The sequence below is a fragment of the Chelmon rostratus genome, chromosome 20 (assembly GCF_017976325.1).
Source record: "Chelmon rostratus isolate fCheRos1 chromosome 20, fCheRos1.pri, whole genome shotgun sequence".
NCBI classification, from domain to species: Eukaryota; Metazoa; Chordata; class Actinopteri; order Chaetodontiformes; family Chaetodontidae; genus Chelmon; species Chelmon rostratus.
Genome location: NC_055677.1, coordinates 16,973,338 through 16,993,577, shown reverse-complemented (window position 1 = coordinate 16,993,577; position 20,240 = coordinate 16,973,338). Strand labels below are relative to the sequence as shown.

The following is a 20,240-nucleotide window of genomic DNA, read 5'->3' as shown; positions in this document are numbered from 1 at the left end:
TGGACAGGTGAATGGTTAGACAGATGGCTGCTGAGATGAAGACAAAGAAACATCAGTGTACAAATGTCACATCTATGAGGAAACTGTAAATCAGGAAATACATGAAGTGATTCAATACAGATTTGGAAATAGTTTACAAAACACATTTTTAAACACAACAGTTTCAACAGAGGTTAGAAGTTCTGTTATCAGTGGAGATGTTACAGCATCACAGAACAGAGTTGAAATTCTTGATTTGTTAAATGTGGGAAAGGGCAAATAAATCTGATATGCTGAATACAGTGGGGAATTATTTGCCATCAGTTTTTCCAGGTGCAATCATTTCCTTTAGCAACCGAACAAACCATGCAAGGAGACAATTACTAAGGAAGTTAATTGAAGAAACCCCCCCTTGTGGGTCTGGTGAGGAATTTAGAAATTGTACCAGTCATTATTTGAATGCTTTGTTTTTTGCATTTAAAGATGTATCAGTGCCATCTCCTGGCTATGGAGGGATGAGAGACTGCAGGACCTCATAGCAATGAGCCACCACAAAGACTGATTTTAGTTTATTCAGTTGCTCTTTTGGGGCTGATGGCGTGCTAACCAATGAAATCATACTATACTTTTGGTTACAACAGTCTCTGCAGTCTGTAGCCTAATCTTGCATGGTACAGTGAGATTCACTGCTTCCTCTACTGCCGATAATAGATAATAGATCTATAGATAATAGATTTTAATATTAGTAATTCTTTCTGAAAGATTTTGGATCTAATGTATTTGGTTTTGTGAAAAAAGGGAATTATCTTCAGTAATTGGGGCTGAACAGTTGTGATCTATTGCATGTTGGACTTCTCTAAGTTAGGAGAGGTCTCTGATACTTGGTGCCAAATAACTTTGCAAGTGTAACCAATGGCATGCAGAAAATCCAAAGGACACACAGATTTACTGTAAGTATTATGCTGTCAGTTGGTTTCATTCAGCAAGTTTCAGGGATCATCAGTCATCATTTAACTAATGAGTTACTAATAAGTTACTAATAAGCAGCTAGTTAATATAAAATGACTGTGCATCCCAGGGAGCCCAACCACTTCAGGCCTGTAGCCTTAACTTCCCATCTGATAAAGACACCGGAGAGGATTATACTTAACTATCTTCGTCACCTGGTGGGCAGTGAGCTGGACCCCCGACAGTTTGCATACCAACCAGGCATTGGTGTGGAAGACGCTATCATCTACCTGTTTCATCGCTCTCTTTCCCACCTGGAGAGCACTGGTAACACAGCGAGGATTGTGTTTTTTGACTTCTCCAGTGCTTTCAACACGATCCAGCCATCACTGCTGAGGGGGGAGCTGGAAGGAGCCGGAGTAGACTGTAACCTGGCTGCATGGACTATCTACATCACCAACAGACTGCAGTATGTGAGGCTTCATGACTGTGTGTCGGATGTGGCAGTTTACAGCACCGGGGCTCTGCGGGGTACTGTGCTCTCTCTTATCCTCTTCATCCTCTACACATCGGACTTCAGACACAACACATCCAGCTGCCACCTCCAGAAGTTCTCCAACGATACAGCCATCATTGAATGTGTATCGCAGGGGAACTTTGTCGACTGGTGTGGACATCAGTGCCATCAAGACCAAGGAGATGGTGATTGACTTCTGCAGGAAAGCACCACAGACTACACCAGTGTGCATCCAGGGTTTTGACATTGAGATCATGGAGGAGTACAAATACCTTGGTGTACACCTAAACAATTAGCTGGACTGGTCCACTAACACTGATGCCCTGTACAGGAAGGGCCAAAGTCGTCTCCATCTCCTGAGAAGACTGAGGTCCTTTGGAGTATGTAGGGCATTACTGAGGACTTTCTATGACTCTATGGTTGCACTTGCTGTCTTTTACGCAGTGGTCTGCTGCGGCTGTGGACAACCCCTCCCACCCCCTGCATGACACAGTGGGGGCCCTCAGCAGCTCCTTTAGTAACAGATTGTTGTATCCAGTGTGCAAGAAGGAACGCTAACGCAGGTCCTTCATTCCATCAGCTCTCAGATTATTCAACTCCAGCATCACTTAACATAAGACTGTGTTGATGTTGTTTGACAAATTACACTCATATCCATACTTTTGTGCAATATTACATATTTCCTTTTACATTTTGTGCAATATTACATAGAATTTACTTGTTTGTGTATTTTATTCTTCTGTGCAATAGTAGTAACACTATTTATTGTTAATTTTAATCGGAAGGCAGCTTACATTGTTTTTTTTCCACAGCTACTGGGGCAATACACACTACATATTTCTAATATATATTTTTTTCTACATATTTTATTTTTCTTTTATATAGTCAATTCCATTTCGTTTGTATAATATGTACATATACATATAGTCTACTTTTTATTTTGTATTTTGTTTTTTCGAATGTTCTCTACCTCTGCTGCTATTTTTTTCTTCCCACTACTTTCAATGCTGCTGTAATGCCCAAATTTCCCCGACTGGGAATAAATAAAGTTTTTTTTTTATCTTTTATCTTATCTTATCTTAAAAGGAGTTATTAAACACTGTAAAGACAGTAAATAATCCTGTCATCTTTCTTTGGGTTAAATAAAGTTGTTGGGGTTTTTTTCAGTCAGTAGGCTGTAAAGAATGAAGATGCATGTTGTGCAGCGTGAGCATGTGCTGACCAGTCATGGGACACACTGGCAACCACCAACACCACTGTAATGTTTTACTGCTCAACTACAATACAGTACAATGCGGTACAACATTGTGTGCTGCAGCGCCCTCACGTGGGTGTTTTGAAGCACTGCAGCTGCCGTGTTCTGAATTCAAGCGAGCTAACATGAGCTTCACAGGAGAGGAGATTGTACAGCGGATAAGCAGCAACAGGACAATTAGACCTCGGGCTTTATGTGTATGATAAAATTATTTTCTGAAGGGGAAAGACACCTGCCTTCAACGGTAAGCGAAAGTTCTCATCGTAATGCGTCATCTTAGCTTTGTCCATATAGGCTGTCCGTACTAGCATACTAGCTAACGTGGAGGTAATGTGATCCCAGCGTCTTTGAGTGGTACAGAGGACATGCCAAACGCTGTTCAAAAAACAGTCGGTTAAGCGTTGCCTCATATATTATTAGCAAAATACCTGAAAAAGAACAAAATGAGGCCTCTGGCGAAGTATTCGGAATTGCTACTAAATTCGGCATCAATCTAATATTGCAATCTAATATTGCAAGCAGCTCTTATTTCTGTAAAATGTTTGTTAACCTACTTTGGACAGTCGTGAATAGTACCAGCTGTAGCGTAAAGTAACCTACCTAACCTTAGCTGCTGCTGTTGCAGTGACTCTGAAATTATGTTTTTCTGAATTGGTCTGCCTGGTGATTACTTCCTGTGTAATATTTACTATATTACCCAACTGTCGTACTCGAGAGTTGTAGCCATTTTTGCTAATTTACCAGTTGTGCACCGAAAATCAGGGCACTATTACATCAACTCCACTGCTACATTCTGTTAACGGAGTTCGCACTGTTAAGTAAACGGACGTTAAGTAGCCCAGTTAGATTAGCTTGCTTGCTAACTTCCACGACCAAATGCTAGCCACGTCGATAGGCACCTGACTTAAAGAAACGTGACTCCAAAGTATGAAGTAGGATATTTGGTTGATATTTGTTTTCCTGTTGGCTCAAGTCCCAGCACTTCCGTCATGTTTGTCAAGCGCACCAAAATAACCCAACGAGTCAGACTAGAGTGAGCTAGCAGCATGAGTAAGAAATTATGTCATTTTGTTTTAAAACGCTCCTAATCATTTACCTTTTCATCCTTTCCACAAATCCTGTACACCCCAAATGTCTACCAGTTGCCTGTTTTAAGGTTTTGTAGTCATACAGAGGCACAGGACCTGCCTTCTCTAAACTCCACTGATGCTCAATCAACGTGATTACGTTTGACAGACAGTCCCCGAGCCCGGACAGGAAAGGGCTGCAACTCACCTCCGTCGTTAATCTGTCAATATTGTCTAAATTAAGAGATGGGTTGTTTGGTCTTTAAAATATCAGAAAATGGTTAAAAACGTCCATCAAAGTTTTCTAAAGCTCAAAGTGATGCCTTCAAATGTCTTGTTTTGTCCACAACCCAATGATATTTGTTTACTGTCATAGAGGAGCGGAGCAACTAGAAAATATTCACATTTAAGAAGCTGCAAACAGAGAATTTGACTTTAAAACACTACTCACACTGATTAATTATCAAAACTGTTGGCAGTTAATTTAGTAGTTGACAACTAATTGATTAATCCTGGCAGTTCTAGAGCAGAAATGGATTTCAGGACCTGCTCTTCCATGAAAACCAGCATGCAGGTTCCTCTTCCTTTGCCTATAATCAGAGCATCAGGGCTCATTCCTTTTTGTTGCATTCACTGGGCAGGTCAGGCTAAAGACAGATGGATAAAAGATAATCATTTGATAACATGATCTGACACACTAATTATCCACAGATCTTTACAGGCTTCTGTCCATCATGAATTTTACACATAATGCACAAATCCATAAATTATAAATGACATGTGGCTCATGTCAATAATTCATCAGCCCTCACAGTCTGGTACCCTTTTTTCAAGACAGTGTTCGCTCACTGATTCTACTCCATTGGTGTAAATAAAGGGCTTTCTGAAGATCCAATTTTTTACAGTCTGTATTTCGGAAAGCTCAGTCTGTTTTGATCATGTAAAATAACTTGTTCTCATCTTTTCTTGTGCAGGGTGTTCAGAGTCTTCATCAGCTGCTCAGGGTGATCATCCCTGCTTCTCTTCATCATCACACACCACCTGTGAAGCAAGGCAAGGTCAGTGTAGGTGTGAAGAACCTTGCTGACTACTGCAGTGGCTGGACAGGAGTACGCAACTCAGGAAGATGGCATCACCCTTTGTGCCTGTCCCTGTGCCCATGGACAGAGCCTTGTCAGGAGGTAGCAGCAAGCTCAGACGGCCACAGCGAGCTTCATCACTCGGCAGCGTCTCCAGCAGCTCGTCCTGTTCATCTATCACCAGGGCGGCCGGGGAGGACCACGGAAGAGGATGTGGAGAATTAGTTTCCCAGCGCCAGTCCCGCTGCATAGACAGAGGCAGCCGGAGCAGGACGCCACCGCCCCCCCAGAGTCCTGTGACACGGGCTAAGGTGAACGGGACTCTGGAACCCTCCATAGAGTACTCCAGCTGCCCCCGCTCCATATCGGACCCTGTTGGGAGCCAGCAAGGCGAGGAGAGGCCTATTACGCCAACTGTGCTGGGGTATGAGGTCATGGAGGAGAGGGCCAAGTTCACGGTATGAATACAGGAAACCAGCTTACATGTATGACATCATGGCAACTAAGTGCAACTGCTCTGATTACTTTTAAATGCTACATTATATTTAGCCTGTAGCCTTGACATTTAGGTTGGTTGCGTGCGAACCTATTTATCAGTTTGTCCTTGAGATAAAGTGACAGGACAACACAAGGGGGTGGACACGCTCACTGATGGGCTAAAGATATGCTCACTGAGGGCAAGCACACAGCCTGAATGCATACTAGAGATTAAAAGTCAAATGTCAACATGCAGTAATCACAGTCAAGTGGTGTCAGCAAGTTTTCTTTACTCCATTACAGGAGCTGAATTTTGGGGTACAATTGTGGGGGGCTTCTTCATATCACCCTCCCAAGAAGACAAGATATTTAACGTTCAAGCTGACAAATGTTACTTTATTTTGTAAATATACACTCATTCTGAATGTGATGCCTGCAACGCATTCGAAAAAAATTGCGACACGGACCCGTTTACCACTATGTTCTTCCCCCTTTTTTTTTAACAACACTCAGTAAACATTTGGGAACTGATGACGCTAATTGCTGAGGCTTTGAAAGGGAAATTCTTTCCCATTCTTACAAAATATAAGCCATCAGTCGCTCAACAGTCCAGAGTCACCATTGTTTTATTTCACACTTCATAATATGCCACACATTTTCAATAAACAGGTGTAGTAGCTGCACTCTTTTAATACGAAGCCATGCTGTTGTAACAAGTGCAGAATGTGGTTTCACATTGTCTTACTGAAGTACACTGGGACATCCCTGAAAAATAGGTTGTCCAGATGGCACCATATGTTGCCGTATTAAAGGTGCCTTCACAGATGTCCAAGTTACCCATTACAGCACCGATGACACCCCCATACCATCACAGATGCTGGCTTTTGAACTTAAAGCTGGTAACAATCTGGATGGTCGTTTTCCTCTTTAGCCCAGAGGACATGATGCCTGTTGTTTCCAAAACCAATTTGAAAGGTGGACTCAGACCACACTCCACTTTGCATCAGTACATCTCGGATGAGCTCAGGCCCAGAGAAGTCAGCCGCGTTTCTGGATGTTGTTGATATATGGCTTTCACTTTGCACTGTAGAGTCTCATTGTATTTGTAGATGCAGTGATGAACTGTGTTTACCGACAGTGCTGCCAGAGCGAGGCATTCTGTGCTGGCTTTCAGCCTTGGCCCTTGTGGGCAGAGATTTCTCCAGATCCTCTCAATCCTCGGATGATATTACAGATTGTATATTGTGAAATCCTTAAATTCCTTGCAATTGTGCGTTTAGAAATGTTCATAAATTGTTGGACTATTTGCCTGCGCAGTTTTTCACAAAGTGGTGTAGTCACTCCATCCTCGCTTGTGAACGACTGAGCCTTTCCAGGGTGCTCCTTTCATACCCAATCATGATACTGTCACCTGTTACCAATCAACCTGTTAACCTGTGAAATGTTCCAAACAGGTGTTTTTGAAGCAGTCCACATATTTCCTAGTCTTTTGTTGCTGGCATCAAATTCAGAATAAGCAGATATTTACAAAAAAACAATAAAGTTTATCCATTTGAACATTAAATATCTTGTCTTTGTGCTGTATTTCCCTGGCTAGGGATTAATAAAGTCTTATCATATTCAGTTGAATATAGCTTGAAAAGGATTTGTTAATGATTGCTCAGTTTTAATTTATGTTTCACTCAGCGTCCCAACTTTTTTGTAATTGGGTTGTACTTTAGTATGTTCTGTTATGTGATACTCAGTTGTAAGCATTATGTTTGACACAAGTCCACGGAGCAAAAAGCAACAGCTCTATGCCATGGGAAACAAGAGCTGAAGATTGTGTGTTGTTTTACCTCTGCTGCAGGTATTTAAGGTCCTGGTCAGGAAGACTCCAGATGAGAGCTGGGTTGTTTTTAGAAGGTACACAGACTTCTCCAGACTCAATGACAAGGTGTGTTTGGGTGTGTTCTCTGTACATATTGTTTCTGAATGCATGTTAATATGTCAAGGCCCAAATCTCAGGCCTATCTGAAGCTTTATTTTCTGTTCCACTGTCCAGTTTGCAGACACTGTTTGTTACCATGAGCTTATCGCTTTCAGCATGCTTTTGTTTTTGAGTGCACTGTGGAAGTGATTAGAGCTACACAAAGACACCCTCTGTTCCCAAATAGCCAACAGGCCCAAGCCAACAAGGGGAGCAGGTCTCCTGTGGTTTTGGGAAAGACAAGACTCTTCAAAGATTACAGAAGGGAAACTCAAGCCATGTGATGATAGCATATGAAGAGAAAGATCCTACAACAAAAACAGTTATGCTTAGAAAGCTGCAAACAGGCAAAAATGAAATGTGTTGGCCTGCAAAATATTGATTGATCCTCTTACAAGAATTCAGTTTTCTAGTGCAGACACAAAAACACAGGCAAGAAGCATGGAAACGGAGGAGATGTGAACACCCTACATTCACTATGGAGAGAGGATAGGAGGGACATCCGTTCCTCCATTCCTGTGGCTTCTCCTCAGAGGCAGCTGTAATCTTCACGCTGTGCTTTATGGTCTTTGCATGTGAAGTGATTGCACAGGCCTCATAGGTCATACATTTAGTTTATTGGAAATGTTTCAACATCAGGTGCATTTTAAGCACTGTGGCACATGAACCTATTGATGAATCATATTGGCACAAACATTGGCATGATATTCCTATGTGTAATTATTATTACAGTCACAGTTATTAGGGAGCTTGCCTGCTGCGTATGTACCTTACAGATAAGGCAAAACATGCACATTGAGGTAAACAGCAGCAAAGATACCTTTTGTGGTCAACTCATTACCACGTTTTCAGCACTGCCCCCACACTGGGTGGTTGGCGCCGAATATTATTTGTGTGGTAGTTTGGAGCTCAGTCAACATTGCTCTGCTTAGGTTATGAAGTGTTAAAACAACCACACACCACCCCACTTCCTGCTGAGCGAACCATCATCATGGCCTGTTATCAATACAGCTTCTCCCAAAGCTGACTGCATGCAGTGAAGAACAGCTTTGCATTAATGTGCACACATCTGTTTTGAGGATTTGGTAAATGCACCTCTCGAATGTTGCCATCAGGAGTAAAGGGATGGAGGCAAACAGCATAAACTTTGCAGTGGCATGCAGCACAGAACAATGAACAGTACAATGGCATCTGGCAATTCAGTATGCAGTGATTCCCCTTGAAATGCACGCAACAATCAGTTTTGGATTGAGTTCATTTCTTTAATGGTGGCAAATTTTCATGTCAGAAGAATAAGTTTCACAACGTCTATAGAAACATATCAGACCCCTCCTGCAAGGCAGTCCGCTTCTCTGCTGTCTATTTTTATGCTCAGTATGCTCCAAACTGTCATACTGTCAAATTGCAGCCAAATAACTACTGAATCCTAGATGATGTAAACCTCATGTTTTCACATCAATCATTCCGCCTACTCTGTGAGCCGCTCTGCTGGAGACCCAGCTGAAATTTCAGAAGTTGTCAAGTTTCTTATTTAAACAGTTCCTCCTGTCAGTTATGTGTGAGAATGAGGCTGGAGTGAAACGTTCAAACATCAATACTGGCTGCAAAAAAGGAATCGCTCCAGCACTGGTTGACCCGCAGCATGACACTGGCACAGTGCCGTTTTTCATAAACACATATGTACATGTACACATACGCAGACTTAATAAAGAAAGCCAACTTAATGATTTAAGGAGACTGTCTTACCTCATGTCGTACATAATGTTTAAAGCTCATTTTTTACACAATATAACCTGGTTTAGCAAAACTGAGCTAATGTGCCATTTAAAATATATGACCAGAATTTGAATGCAGAAAAGAATAAGAGAATATAATGAAATTGTGACCTTAAAATGAAAATTTGTAACAAATGTGAAAATTTGACTATTTTTGACACCCTTATAAGGTGGCTATTTAGTAAAGGATACAGATTGGAGGACAGCAGACTCCCTGATTATTTCATTACTTATTGTCACTAACTTTGCCACTTTTGTCTCTGTTATATGCAAATGCATGTCAATAACCTCATTTTGTCTTTAACACCGAACTGCATTCTTTTACCGTATGTAGGAGAGATCATGTGATACCCTTTCCTTATTCTGCTTGTTTTGTGTGTGTAGCTGAAGGAGATGTTCCCAGGCTTCCGTCTCTCGCTGCCTCCTAAGCGGTGGTTCAAAGATAACTATGACAGTGACTTCCTGGAAGACAGACAGTTGGGGCTACAGGCCTTTTTGCAAAACCTGGTTGCACATAAAGACATTGCCAACTGGTATGTGACATGATTGTGCAGTGTTTTTATGCTGAAATTGAACTCTTTAGCCTTTTTGCATAGCATGTGCTTTGCAAAGCGGTCACCTGGTAACTGATAAACCTTGCTTTTAAATACGAACCATCCAAACTTAAGAGTCACAGCTAACAGCAGAATACTTTTTACTTTTTTACTGAGCACACCGGTCTGTTCAAAAGCAACAAATATGCACACGCACACATTTATGTTGCACCTTTTGTTCTCCTTGACAGCCTGGCCGTGAGAGAGTTTCTGTGTCTGGACGACCCACCTGGGCCTTTTGATAGTCTGGAGGAGAGCAGAGTAAGTGTGCATATACATGGAGAAGTTTGTGTGCTCATGTACTCTTGTGTGTGTGTGTGTGTGTGTGTGTGTGTGTGTGTGTGTGATGCTGGTCATGTTACTTCAAGGCCTTTTAAAGAGGATTCTCGTTATTTTAGTAGGGCTGGTTTATAATGGTCATACATATAATGGTAACTTTGAAGACATGTATCTCAAGTTCATGCAAAATATTTCTATGACTATTTTTGGGATATTGGATATTCAAGCCTGCTGCTGCTGCATGTTACTCATGTACCAAGGCTGTGTCCTTACCCCATCACCCTTACATAAATCTGCTGTCACTATAGTGTTTCATTGTCTGAGCTATTAGGAAGTTGATGTCTCTGTTACTGTGTGTGCCCAGTACAACAGTACCACCGATTTTACAACCCAGGGACTGCATTTCAGAAGCAGCTGTTGTACAGTGGACACTAATCATGCCACAAGTTTCACCTGTCCACTGTTCCTGCCCTTCATGAAAAATATTTTTTGATCTGAACAATTTTCAAGCCGACACCCTGAACCTGTCTATTTAAAACAGGTTAGTTATAGATTAAACACATGGCTTGATCTTTGCATTTCTGCTTTCTGGTTGATAGTTCCTGCATCCAAATATGTCATCCCTGACTGACTTCTTTGTAGTTTGTCACAGTTTGTCCTCCACGGTTTGTTTCCACTGCCAACCAGTATTTTCTGTTCTTCTTTTCCACATCGCTGCCTCCTTCCAGGCGTTCTGTGAGACTCTGGAGGAGAGCAACTATCGTCTCCAGAAGGAGCTGCTGGAGAAGCAGAAGGAGATCGCCTCCCTGAAGAGGCGGCTGGAGGAGAAGGAGCAGGCCATCCTGCTACTGGAGAAACATATCAAGTCAGTAGACATGCACAGACTCACACCTACACGCGCGCACACACACACACACACACACACACACACACACACACATACATGTTTGTTTCCATCCCTTGTGTGGACATTATGTAGGCTGACACTTCCTGTAAACTTACCCTAACCACTATTTATATATATTAACCACTTTTTTAACCCTGTCTTGCACACGTAACATACAAATTACATACATGCAAGTCACATCCTCCAGAGGAAATGAGTGTAGTCACTGAGGTCCATGCATTGCTAAAATGGTGTTAATTGTAGTAACTAGGTCAATAAGAACCACCTGTTTGTGTGCGTCTGTCTGTCTGTCTGTCTGTCCGTCCGTCCCAGTGGAGAGTGTGTGAGCCCAGAGTCTCTGTGTGGTCTGTCAGCTCGTGGCAGTGAGAGCAGTGCAGATGCAGATGTGGATGTGGAGTCGTCTGCTGCAGAGGCTGATCAGGACATGCCCGATGATTCTGGGTAAAACACACACACACACAGAGTAGTGAATAAGATACAGGCTTATGTAGGAGACTGACACAGCCACATGATTCATCATATGTGTAATAATTAAGTCTTTAACCTCACTACACAAATCATGTTTTCCTAATGCTTTTAGAAAGTGGTTTAGGTATTGAGGGCACAGTTAAAGCTGTAGTCAGTGATTCTAATCCGGTCAACCTTTTGACAGATTGAGCACATACCTCACAGTCCGCTAGGTGTCCGCTCTGTGTGCGTGCTGAAAAAACGTCTGGTGTTTGCACACAGTCCTGGCTCTGTAAATCAAAGTGTCTCAAACTGAGCCGCACAACACTCTTCCAGCCAATCAGCAACAGGGGAACCAGTTGCCCTCCGATCTCTACCTCTTTCTCCGCTTCTGCCGACTACTCTCCCGCCTCCACGTCCTCACCCACAAGGAAGAGAGCTTCACCACAAGAGCAATTAAACATAAATCACAGGAAGAGCATGTCTCAAATACAGGCCTGGATCTCTCTTCAGTTGAGGTTAAGAAGACTGTGGCTGACTAGCTACTGTAGCGAACTTAATTGATGGGGATTAGTGTAGTTTTTTCCTGCCTCAGCCTTTACTACTTTATTATATTACACAGGAGGAAGTCTCAAACAGACCTAAGACTAAACTGATCACACTTTCTTTGATTCATCAGTCCTCACCAATTGTCCTCAGCCTCCTCTTGTCAGAAAATACTCCCAATGACTGCAGACAGTACTCACTTACTCATAGCACTCATAGCATCTCTCTCTCCACCTCATGCCCAGATATCAGTGTTCATTTCCAGCTATTGATCCTGGAATTGATGGATATTGGATGGATATATTCTAATGTCAAGAAACGCATAACCCAAAGTTTGCTTTAATGAATTCGAGGCCCAGATGAGAGTCATACTTTTGGACTTGTCTGGATACACACACACCAGCCTCTGATTTGTTCTTTGATCTGATTTATTGGCATCTAAGTCTGCAAAGTGAAAAGGTGGTTAACGTTACTATTTTTGTCATCATAGTCTAGCATGTTAGTCTACTTTTATAAAATGTTTTTCCCTCTTGTTTTTGCCCTTATATTTCACAGCAGTGCTGCACCAATCTGAAAGCAGAGCCCCATAACATGTGAGGTACTTTACATACCAGCTCAGCAGGCTAACCCTGTGGCATACTGTCCTTTTTTCTTCTTCTTCTTCTCAGTAACAAGCATCCCACTGGTTTCTGGTCTATAATGGAAATGTTGTGTTTTATGGTATCAGGGTGTTGAAGGATAAAATCAAGTCTGTCTTAATACAATACCCACATTGTGTATGTGCAGCTAATTGCTGCTGTAATATTCCCTCCCGTCCATATCAGCCATACATATGGCATGTGAATATGTATTAAGATTTACTTGAAAAAATCCAGACCTGTCTTTTAATTGCTTGCAGTCAGGATGTTGGGGTCAGTTCACTTTCAGTGTGCCTAATGAAGGAAAATGGCTTAGAACTTCTCTCATACAAAGTGCCTTCCCACCCCCTTGAATTACAGCACCCTAATTGATACAAACCTTAAAAGAAGGGTTTATACACTTGAGAGACTTGAGAGTTTTTGTTCTTTATAAGAACAGGGTTTCAGGCCACAAAATTTTAATGGCTAGGAGTCGTAACACCTGGCCAAATTGCGTGCATGTAAAGTGAAGTATTTAGTTTTACAACCTTGATTCCATAAAAGTTGGGGCGCTGTGTAAACATAAATATAACCAAATGTTTTCCAATTGAAAATAGTACAAAGACAATATATTTAATGTTTCACCTCATCAATTTCATTGATTTTTGTAAATATCTGCTTATTCTGAATTTGATGCAGCAACACATTTCAAACAAGTCGGGACAGGAGCAACAAAAGACGGAAAGTTGTGAAATGCTCCACCTGCACACCTGTTTGGAACATTCCACAGGTAAACACGTAGATTGGTAACAGGTGATAGCATCACAAGCAAGGATGGAGCGAGGTACACCACTTTGTGAACACGATTGGATAAAGGATGTTTCTACAGGAGCTCAGGAACACTTTGTGAAATACACAGCTTTCTGTTTTTATGAACTTTTTACACAGCGACCAAACTTCTTTGCAATCAGGGTCAGATTTCCAGTTCCTGAATTGAATCACCTGAAAATGACTTGTCCCCGACCGTGGTGTGTCTTCATCGTACTGCAGTGTTCTGTGCTCTGTGAAACTTCTGGCTGTGCCACACTGCTCCCCTGCATCATATGTGACTAACACGTGCTGTTAGTGTCTCTCTTCCACATGGTGATGTGTGTTCACTACGTGGGCGCTGTAGGTTGTTGGATTTCAGGTCTTCCTCCTTCCTCTCCCCATCTGGCGTCTCGACATACAGGGAAAGCTTGTCTTCCAGTGTATAATTTTAAAGACTCAGATTTGGATCTCAGTATAATGTGTGTGCGTGTTAGATGTTGGAGACCAGTACTTATCTGTTATGTGTCATGCTGGGATGGGAGATTCGGAGGTAAAGCCTGACTTCCTGCTGTGTTTTCAGTGGACCTTTAACTGTATCTTCCTTGTGCTGTGGCATTAATGACATGTTGTACAGTATCTGTCTCCTCCCACAAGGATGGCTCCCAAGTTGGCCAATATTAGCATCTCTCCTCTGCACATGTCGTCTTGGATCCTCTCTGTCTGTCTGGCTTTATGTTGTCTGAGGAGTACAGTTGTCACATTGTCTTTAATTTGAGTTAAACAAGTGAAACGTATTTCCTGTGCTGTGACCTCCCTCTCTCCAGTGGCAGGTGTGAGGTCCAGCCGATGCGGTCCTCTGCTTGTTGGTGTGGGCCGTCGCTCAGCGCCTCTCCTCCGGTCATCCAGGTCACTCAGCTTTACCACCAGAAGCTCGAGCACTGACAGCGGTCACAGTTCTCCTCTTCAAGTTTTTCCTTCATCTGCTCCTCCCTTACCAGAGTACTGCACCTCCACTTATGTCTGGGTGCTTTTCATAACCTTCTTTTGTTTTTTCTGCTCCCTCTTCGGCCTTACCTCTTCCTCCTCCTATCAAAGCCCCCTTTTCACTTCCAGAGTTGGATCTGATTTAACCTTTAACTCAAGAACTGCGTACTGGGATATAAGGGAACAGGTTGATACTGCAGCAGCCTGTTTCACTTACATTTCCCTATATACCATGGCTCAAAAGATACTTTATCTAGCACCTACAGAAGACTTCTTTCGGAAGATCATCCAGAATTTTTCACTTTCGCACCTCCTTTCTGTGGCCGCCAGATTGGATCAGTTTGAAATTGAAAAGAAAGACTTGCACGACTGGGTGGTTTGATGATTTTCACAGTTGTGACAATCTACAGAAAACCTGAACTATCAGCTCACCAGTTTCTGCAGACGTGCATTACCTTATGGCTCCTAACTTGTGTCAAGATGCCCATTCTCAAACTGGAGAAACAACACCCAACATAGAAATAAGGAAAAAGTCTGTATAAATTAAATGTCTCAGGAAAGTAACCAGGTGGGTATCACAGAGGATTGATTTGGTTCTGTTTAGAGTTACTTACATGTCATTGCTTTGTACTGCCACTGACTCTTGGCTGCAGACATTGTGTCTACAGCCTCAGTGCGAGTCGATGAGAACACCATGTTCTCAAGTCATGCCCGTCTTCTCCATTAAGAGTCAATGAGGCTGTGATCAGACATGTAAGAAGAAAACATGTTTTCAGTTTAGGTCGAACTCTGTTTACATCTAAAAGCCGACATTCCCTCATGTTTTTTGTGCCATGCATGATTTGTGGTATACCAAGTCCTGTGAGAGACAGAAAAACCAGTATCATATAGCACCCAGAGAGAGAGCCAGGGAAATGTGTCCTATTGTTACTTTTCTTTTCCCAGTCACAGTTCCTCCTATACACACATCACATCGATTCAAGTCGACAAATATGTACAACACTAGATGTCTTCTGGCACTTTCCCTGTTAAGAGTGTAGACTGGGCCTGCACTTGCATCAGTCGAGCTCTACAAAGATATCATGACCTGGGTGCAAGTAAACGATCAGTTCACCCATTTTGCAAAAAGACACATTTTTCTACTTAGCCCTGCTGGTGTGAAGCCAGGTAGATGGTTTAGATTTCATTTGCTGAAAAAGGTTTCTGCCTCTATCTTGATACAATTAAGGTAAGTGGAGTTTTGTTTGTGCTGCTCAACGTATGGAAAGATTACACATGGAAAAACTCAGCTTTTGACTTTGCATTGCTGGAAGCAGACTTTCCAGAGCCAGATATCTCAAAATCTCTGCAAGGAAAACTCAAGCTAACCGCAGTGCTGGGTACATGTAAGAGTAGATGAGAATGTTATTTTTTACTTTGTAATTTGGGTGAACTAACTCTTAAAGGAACTTGAAAACAGTTGATCATTTATTTATTTTAAGATTAACCTCAGCTCTAGTCAAGGATGCTGAAAGACACTCCTCCATATATATATAAATGTCAGAGTGGTGTTGGTTACCTGAAGAAAAACAGAAAGCTATGAACTGACAAACAAACCACAACTGAGCAAATTGAGGGAAAACGAGATGCAGGGTCTGTTTCAGTTTGACACCACAAATAAATTGAGGCCATTGAAAGGAAGATGGCAAACATAGTACATTTCAGGAAGAACTTGGTGACATAAGTGACTGAAAAACACCATCAGCCTAGGAGGCTCTGTGTCAGCATCCGCTGCTGCCAAGCCTACACATCATCTGCAAAAGCCATATTTTTAGACCCAAATAACACTTCAGGGTAGAGATTTCATATGTGGCAGCATGTGCTGATCAGCTGATCTCACTAATGAAGTGTGTAATAACCACAACTAATGCTGAATTATCTCAAACTAGGCCTAAATAAAGGTCATGCAATGCACTTTATGGATGAATGGCAACCCATAATGTTTGCTAGGATACGGTTTTTACGACTTCATGTGTTTGAGACAGACGCGTGCCTTTTCAATCACTGACTCTGTCTTGATTCTCAAGTGGATCTGACGCGTTTATGTGTGAGTAGTGTATATGGAGTTGTGTTTAGGTTTTGTTCTGTAAATTCCCTTCATGCGTCATTCTAAGTGCCTTGAACATATTTCACTTAACTTTTCTTTTGATGTGTTTCAATAGCTTTATAGAGTTGTGCAGGACAAGAAACAATTCATAATGTTCCTCTGGTGGAAATAATCTTTTAAATGACACTCGTATGTAAATGTTGTTGCTTGGAATAGACTGAACTGAGATGTTTTTGCGATATTACATGGATTAATATGAAGTCTTAGTTCACGTGTACACCCATAGTTGCACTGTACTGGATTTATATCCATAACCTTTGGTATCACTATTAATGTCCTGGGTTTAAAGGGATAATTCACTGAGAAACCTGCTCTGAAATGGATGTTGTAGATACTGTAACATACCATAGCAGAGATTTTTTATCACAAAGGAATATTTAAGTCACACACAACTAAATGTGGAATGATATATCGAATACACATGTGTTTCCTCGGCTTTAAGGTCTCTGCTTTCATGAAATTTAATGATATTGTGCACTCGGTCATGCTTGGGTGACGTCAGCTGTCAGGTCTGATCCGTCTGCAGAGAGGATGTAGGCTTACAGTTGAGACCGTTTTAAAAGTGTGTTGCTTTCAAAATGTAATAAATTCTTCCAACATGAACCTTTATGACCATCATATCTTTTCAGCTGTAACCCCAGGAAATACCTTAGTAGTTTCACAAGGGAGGGGACCACATGCTTGCTCTTGCACCCTACAGCACAGCTTAATTATTCAGGAATTTGATTGTACAACACATCTAGCTTTTCACACGATTTTCCGGCTGGCTATTTTGAGTTTTTATTGACATTTTCTGCTTTGATGGGTGCCTCAAAGCAGAAACGATCATAATCGTATCATTTCTATGAAAGATTTTAAGCTTTTGACCCTGTTTTTGGTTGCCATGTATTTTGATGGAAAGTTCAGTCATAGGCCAAGGAAAAAGAATAACAGCAATAGCACCACCACACTGTCATTTATTATATGACATTTGATAGGCGGATAACTGGAACCTTGAGGTGTAAATGCTAATTTCATATTTTCCTGGATTCCGTCTTTCAAAAAGAAGTTCATGTAAGAAGTGTATCGGCCACATCAGGCCTTCCATAAACTAATTTTCTGCCATTCAGAATTTTTGGCAAAAGCAAAGCAGTTTCACTAAAGTGCACATGAAATTCGGATATTTATCCATTTGTTTGTTGATACACCAGGCAGTTTTCCCACAGCTGGCTGCAAAATTCTAGTCGTGGCCATTTATCAAACAGGTCCCAGTGTAGGTGGAAAAAAGACCAAACATCTTGCATTATTAACAAAACACAGATGATTGGCAGCTCTGTGTGCCCTCAGAGGGCTGCTACTGTGACCGCGACAGCTGTTTCTTATTCTTTGAAGGGAGGTATGTGCACACACAACTGTGGTTTACAACCGTTCATCGAGCTGTTTAAAGTCACATATAGTAACATCTTTGTAATTTGACACACATGGCATGACTGCTGAGTTCCGCACTGAGGACACATCAGGCACTCTGCAGGTGTCAGTGGGAGAAGAGAGACAAACATTGTTACCTTTGCATTACTCACATTAGTGTATTAATCTTCTCTTTCTTTCAAACATTACAAGTGGAAAACCTAAGAGGAGAGCTGTTGTCTCTAATGCATGTAGCACAACCATATACTAAAAAGTGAGGGAAGGTATTTTTTGTCAGGTCCACATTATTTAGTTTGTAAATTAAGAATGGGGAGAGCAAAAAAAAACATTTTTAGATCTGCGAGGGACAGTGTGACAGCTGATGTTACAGCTGTTGTCATCATCTTCTACCTTTCTGACATGTTTGCTGTGGCCGTCCTGCATTTTCACACAAAATGTTCACACGAAATTTCTCATACCAGCTGTGAAGCAGCATCACGACGATTTGCTGCCCGTCTGTACCCTCAGTGTCAAAATCATAGTGGACCTTTACAGATCTGGGTAGATTCACCCAAACCCCTTTCAGGCTGGCTGCATCCTGTCACACCCCTCATAGTGATAAATACTTCACATGTTTAATTTATCCTTATTTTTATTTTCATCTTTAATCAACTCTGTTTTACCTATGGCCAATTAATACTGTGGTTTTATGCACTGTCTTTATCTTCATTATCAAGTGGGTTTTATTCTCCATCTTAGTTTACATTCATTTTTCATCTGTTTTTATGTCCATTCTGTCTTTTCTATGTAGAGCTCTCACTTGGTGCATGGGATTTCCTTCTTGTAAAGCACTGATCTGCAATTCCTGTATGAAAGGTGCTGTACAAATAAAGATGATGATGATTATATTTCACATTGGGTGTATTCATCATTCTAAACTGAACTCAGCTGGCCCATTAGGCCCAGCAGTGTTGTTTGTGAGTATTAAGAACTGTAAGATGCTTCTGGTCTGATAGGGTTGGAAATTTAGAGAGGTTGTCCTTTTCAAAATTTAAATTTTTCATGATACTACATTACATTTTTTTGATGGTATTCTAGCAGACACTAATGTTACGACCTGTGATATTTTTTAAAATGTAGGTCAGTTACCTTTGGCAAATTCTTTAATTTTTTCCCTCGAGAACTGAAGGTTAAAAATGCTTTTGATCTTTTATTACCAGCACAGCTGGGGACAAAGGATTCCCTGATGGAGGGCAGGGCAGTACAGAGAAAACTGTTCAACTAAGACACCTGAGACAACAAGTACGACTGCTGATTTATAATCGTACTGAAGCACATAAACATTGATTGTACATTATCATCAAAGTGGACTTAAAGTATCAAAGTAAAAGTACTCATGATGGAGAATGTCTCTTCTCTCATTATATTATTCATGTGGAGCCACTTCTAGATGCATTGTTTACTGGTGGGTATATTGGTTGTATTATATGAGTATATCATATTTTCTTCTTGATAAAAACTGCAATATTTCCCTCTGCAGTGTAGTAAAGTAAAGTACAAGTATGTCAAAATGATACAGAAGTACAATACCAGTGCTTGTGTAAATGTAGGCAGTCAGACTGTATCTGAGACCACTTTTCAAAACCATTGAAACAACACAAACTACTATGGCTTTAAGTGATGTAACAGTCATTCTCAGCCAATGAGGTGGGTCCTTTAAAGCTGTTCCTCATACGCTGCAGGTAGGAAGATGCATCTGCCTCTAACATTGACAACTGCAGATACTCAGTGTATCACCCCCCCCGTCTCACCGTTGCTTTTCGCTTGACTGCTGCTGACTGTGCTGGTGGAGGTGGTGGTGCGACAAAAAGTTTGAATAGTTTTGCAATAGATACAGAGGCGCACACACACACACTTTACATTACCATTCTATACATTAAAGAGATTTTTTTAAATGTAGGACGATATTTTTAACCCAAAGATTTTTGACCTGACAGTTTGCCGATTATGTGAAGTGGGAGATCCCCATAAAATGTCTCACAGTGTTTTTCAGCTGACATTGACGTGGTTTTCTTCTGCAAACGTTGGAAAAACTGCAGAGCAACAACCCTTTTTTTGTGCCTTGCACCTTAGGATTTAGTACAACCGTTTCAACTTGCAACATGTTACTATCGACTGGAATGCAAAAAAAATTAAACAGAAGAGGAATGATTTTATTCTGAATTCTTGTTTTATTTTGCCAAAATAATTTTAATTTTGAATTTTATTTTATTTATACCCGCAGTTGTTTATAGCAGGTTTAATGTACCCTCTGACGACAGGCCCACATCAACAGTGGTTTCCCACCAGCCCAAGCTCTTCAAGAAGACGAGGAAAAACTCCCAGCGAGCCAGAACTGGAAGAAACCTCGGGGAAGGGCAATTCTAAGAGAGATCCCCCCTCCACGGATGGCTGGGTGT

General features: G+C 41.4%; 1 protein-coding gene across 5 annotated transcripts; it reads left to right on the top strand.

Moving 5' to 3' along the window:
- Positions 1-2,791: 2,791 nt before the first annotated feature.
- On the top strand, positions 2,792-18,562 carry snx16 (sorting nexin 16). Of its 5 annotated transcripts, none has more exons than XM_041961835.1 (9): positions 2,792-2,943; positions 4,741-5,303; positions 7,172-7,258; positions 9,451-9,599; positions 9,851-9,920; positions 10,667-10,803; positions 11,158-11,286; positions 12,397-12,431; positions 14,090-18,562. In XM_041961835.1, the coding sequence occupies exons 2-8, from the start codon at positions 4,893-4,895 to the stop codon at positions 12,410-12,412; spliced, it is 999 nt and encodes a 332-aa protein (XP_041817769.1). In that variant the 5' UTR covers positions 2,792-2,943; positions 4,741-4,892; the 3' UTR covers positions 12,413-12,431; positions 14,090-18,562. The 5 variants fall into 5 exon arrangements, with proteins under 5 accessions (XP_041817769.1, XP_041817766.1, XP_041817768.1 ...); XM_041961832.1 differs by having other exon boundaries at positions 12,394-12,431; XM_041961834.1 differs by having other exon boundaries at positions 12,397-12,436; positions 14,090-14,224.
- The last annotated feature ends 1,678 nt before the right edge of the window (positions 18,563-20,240 follow it).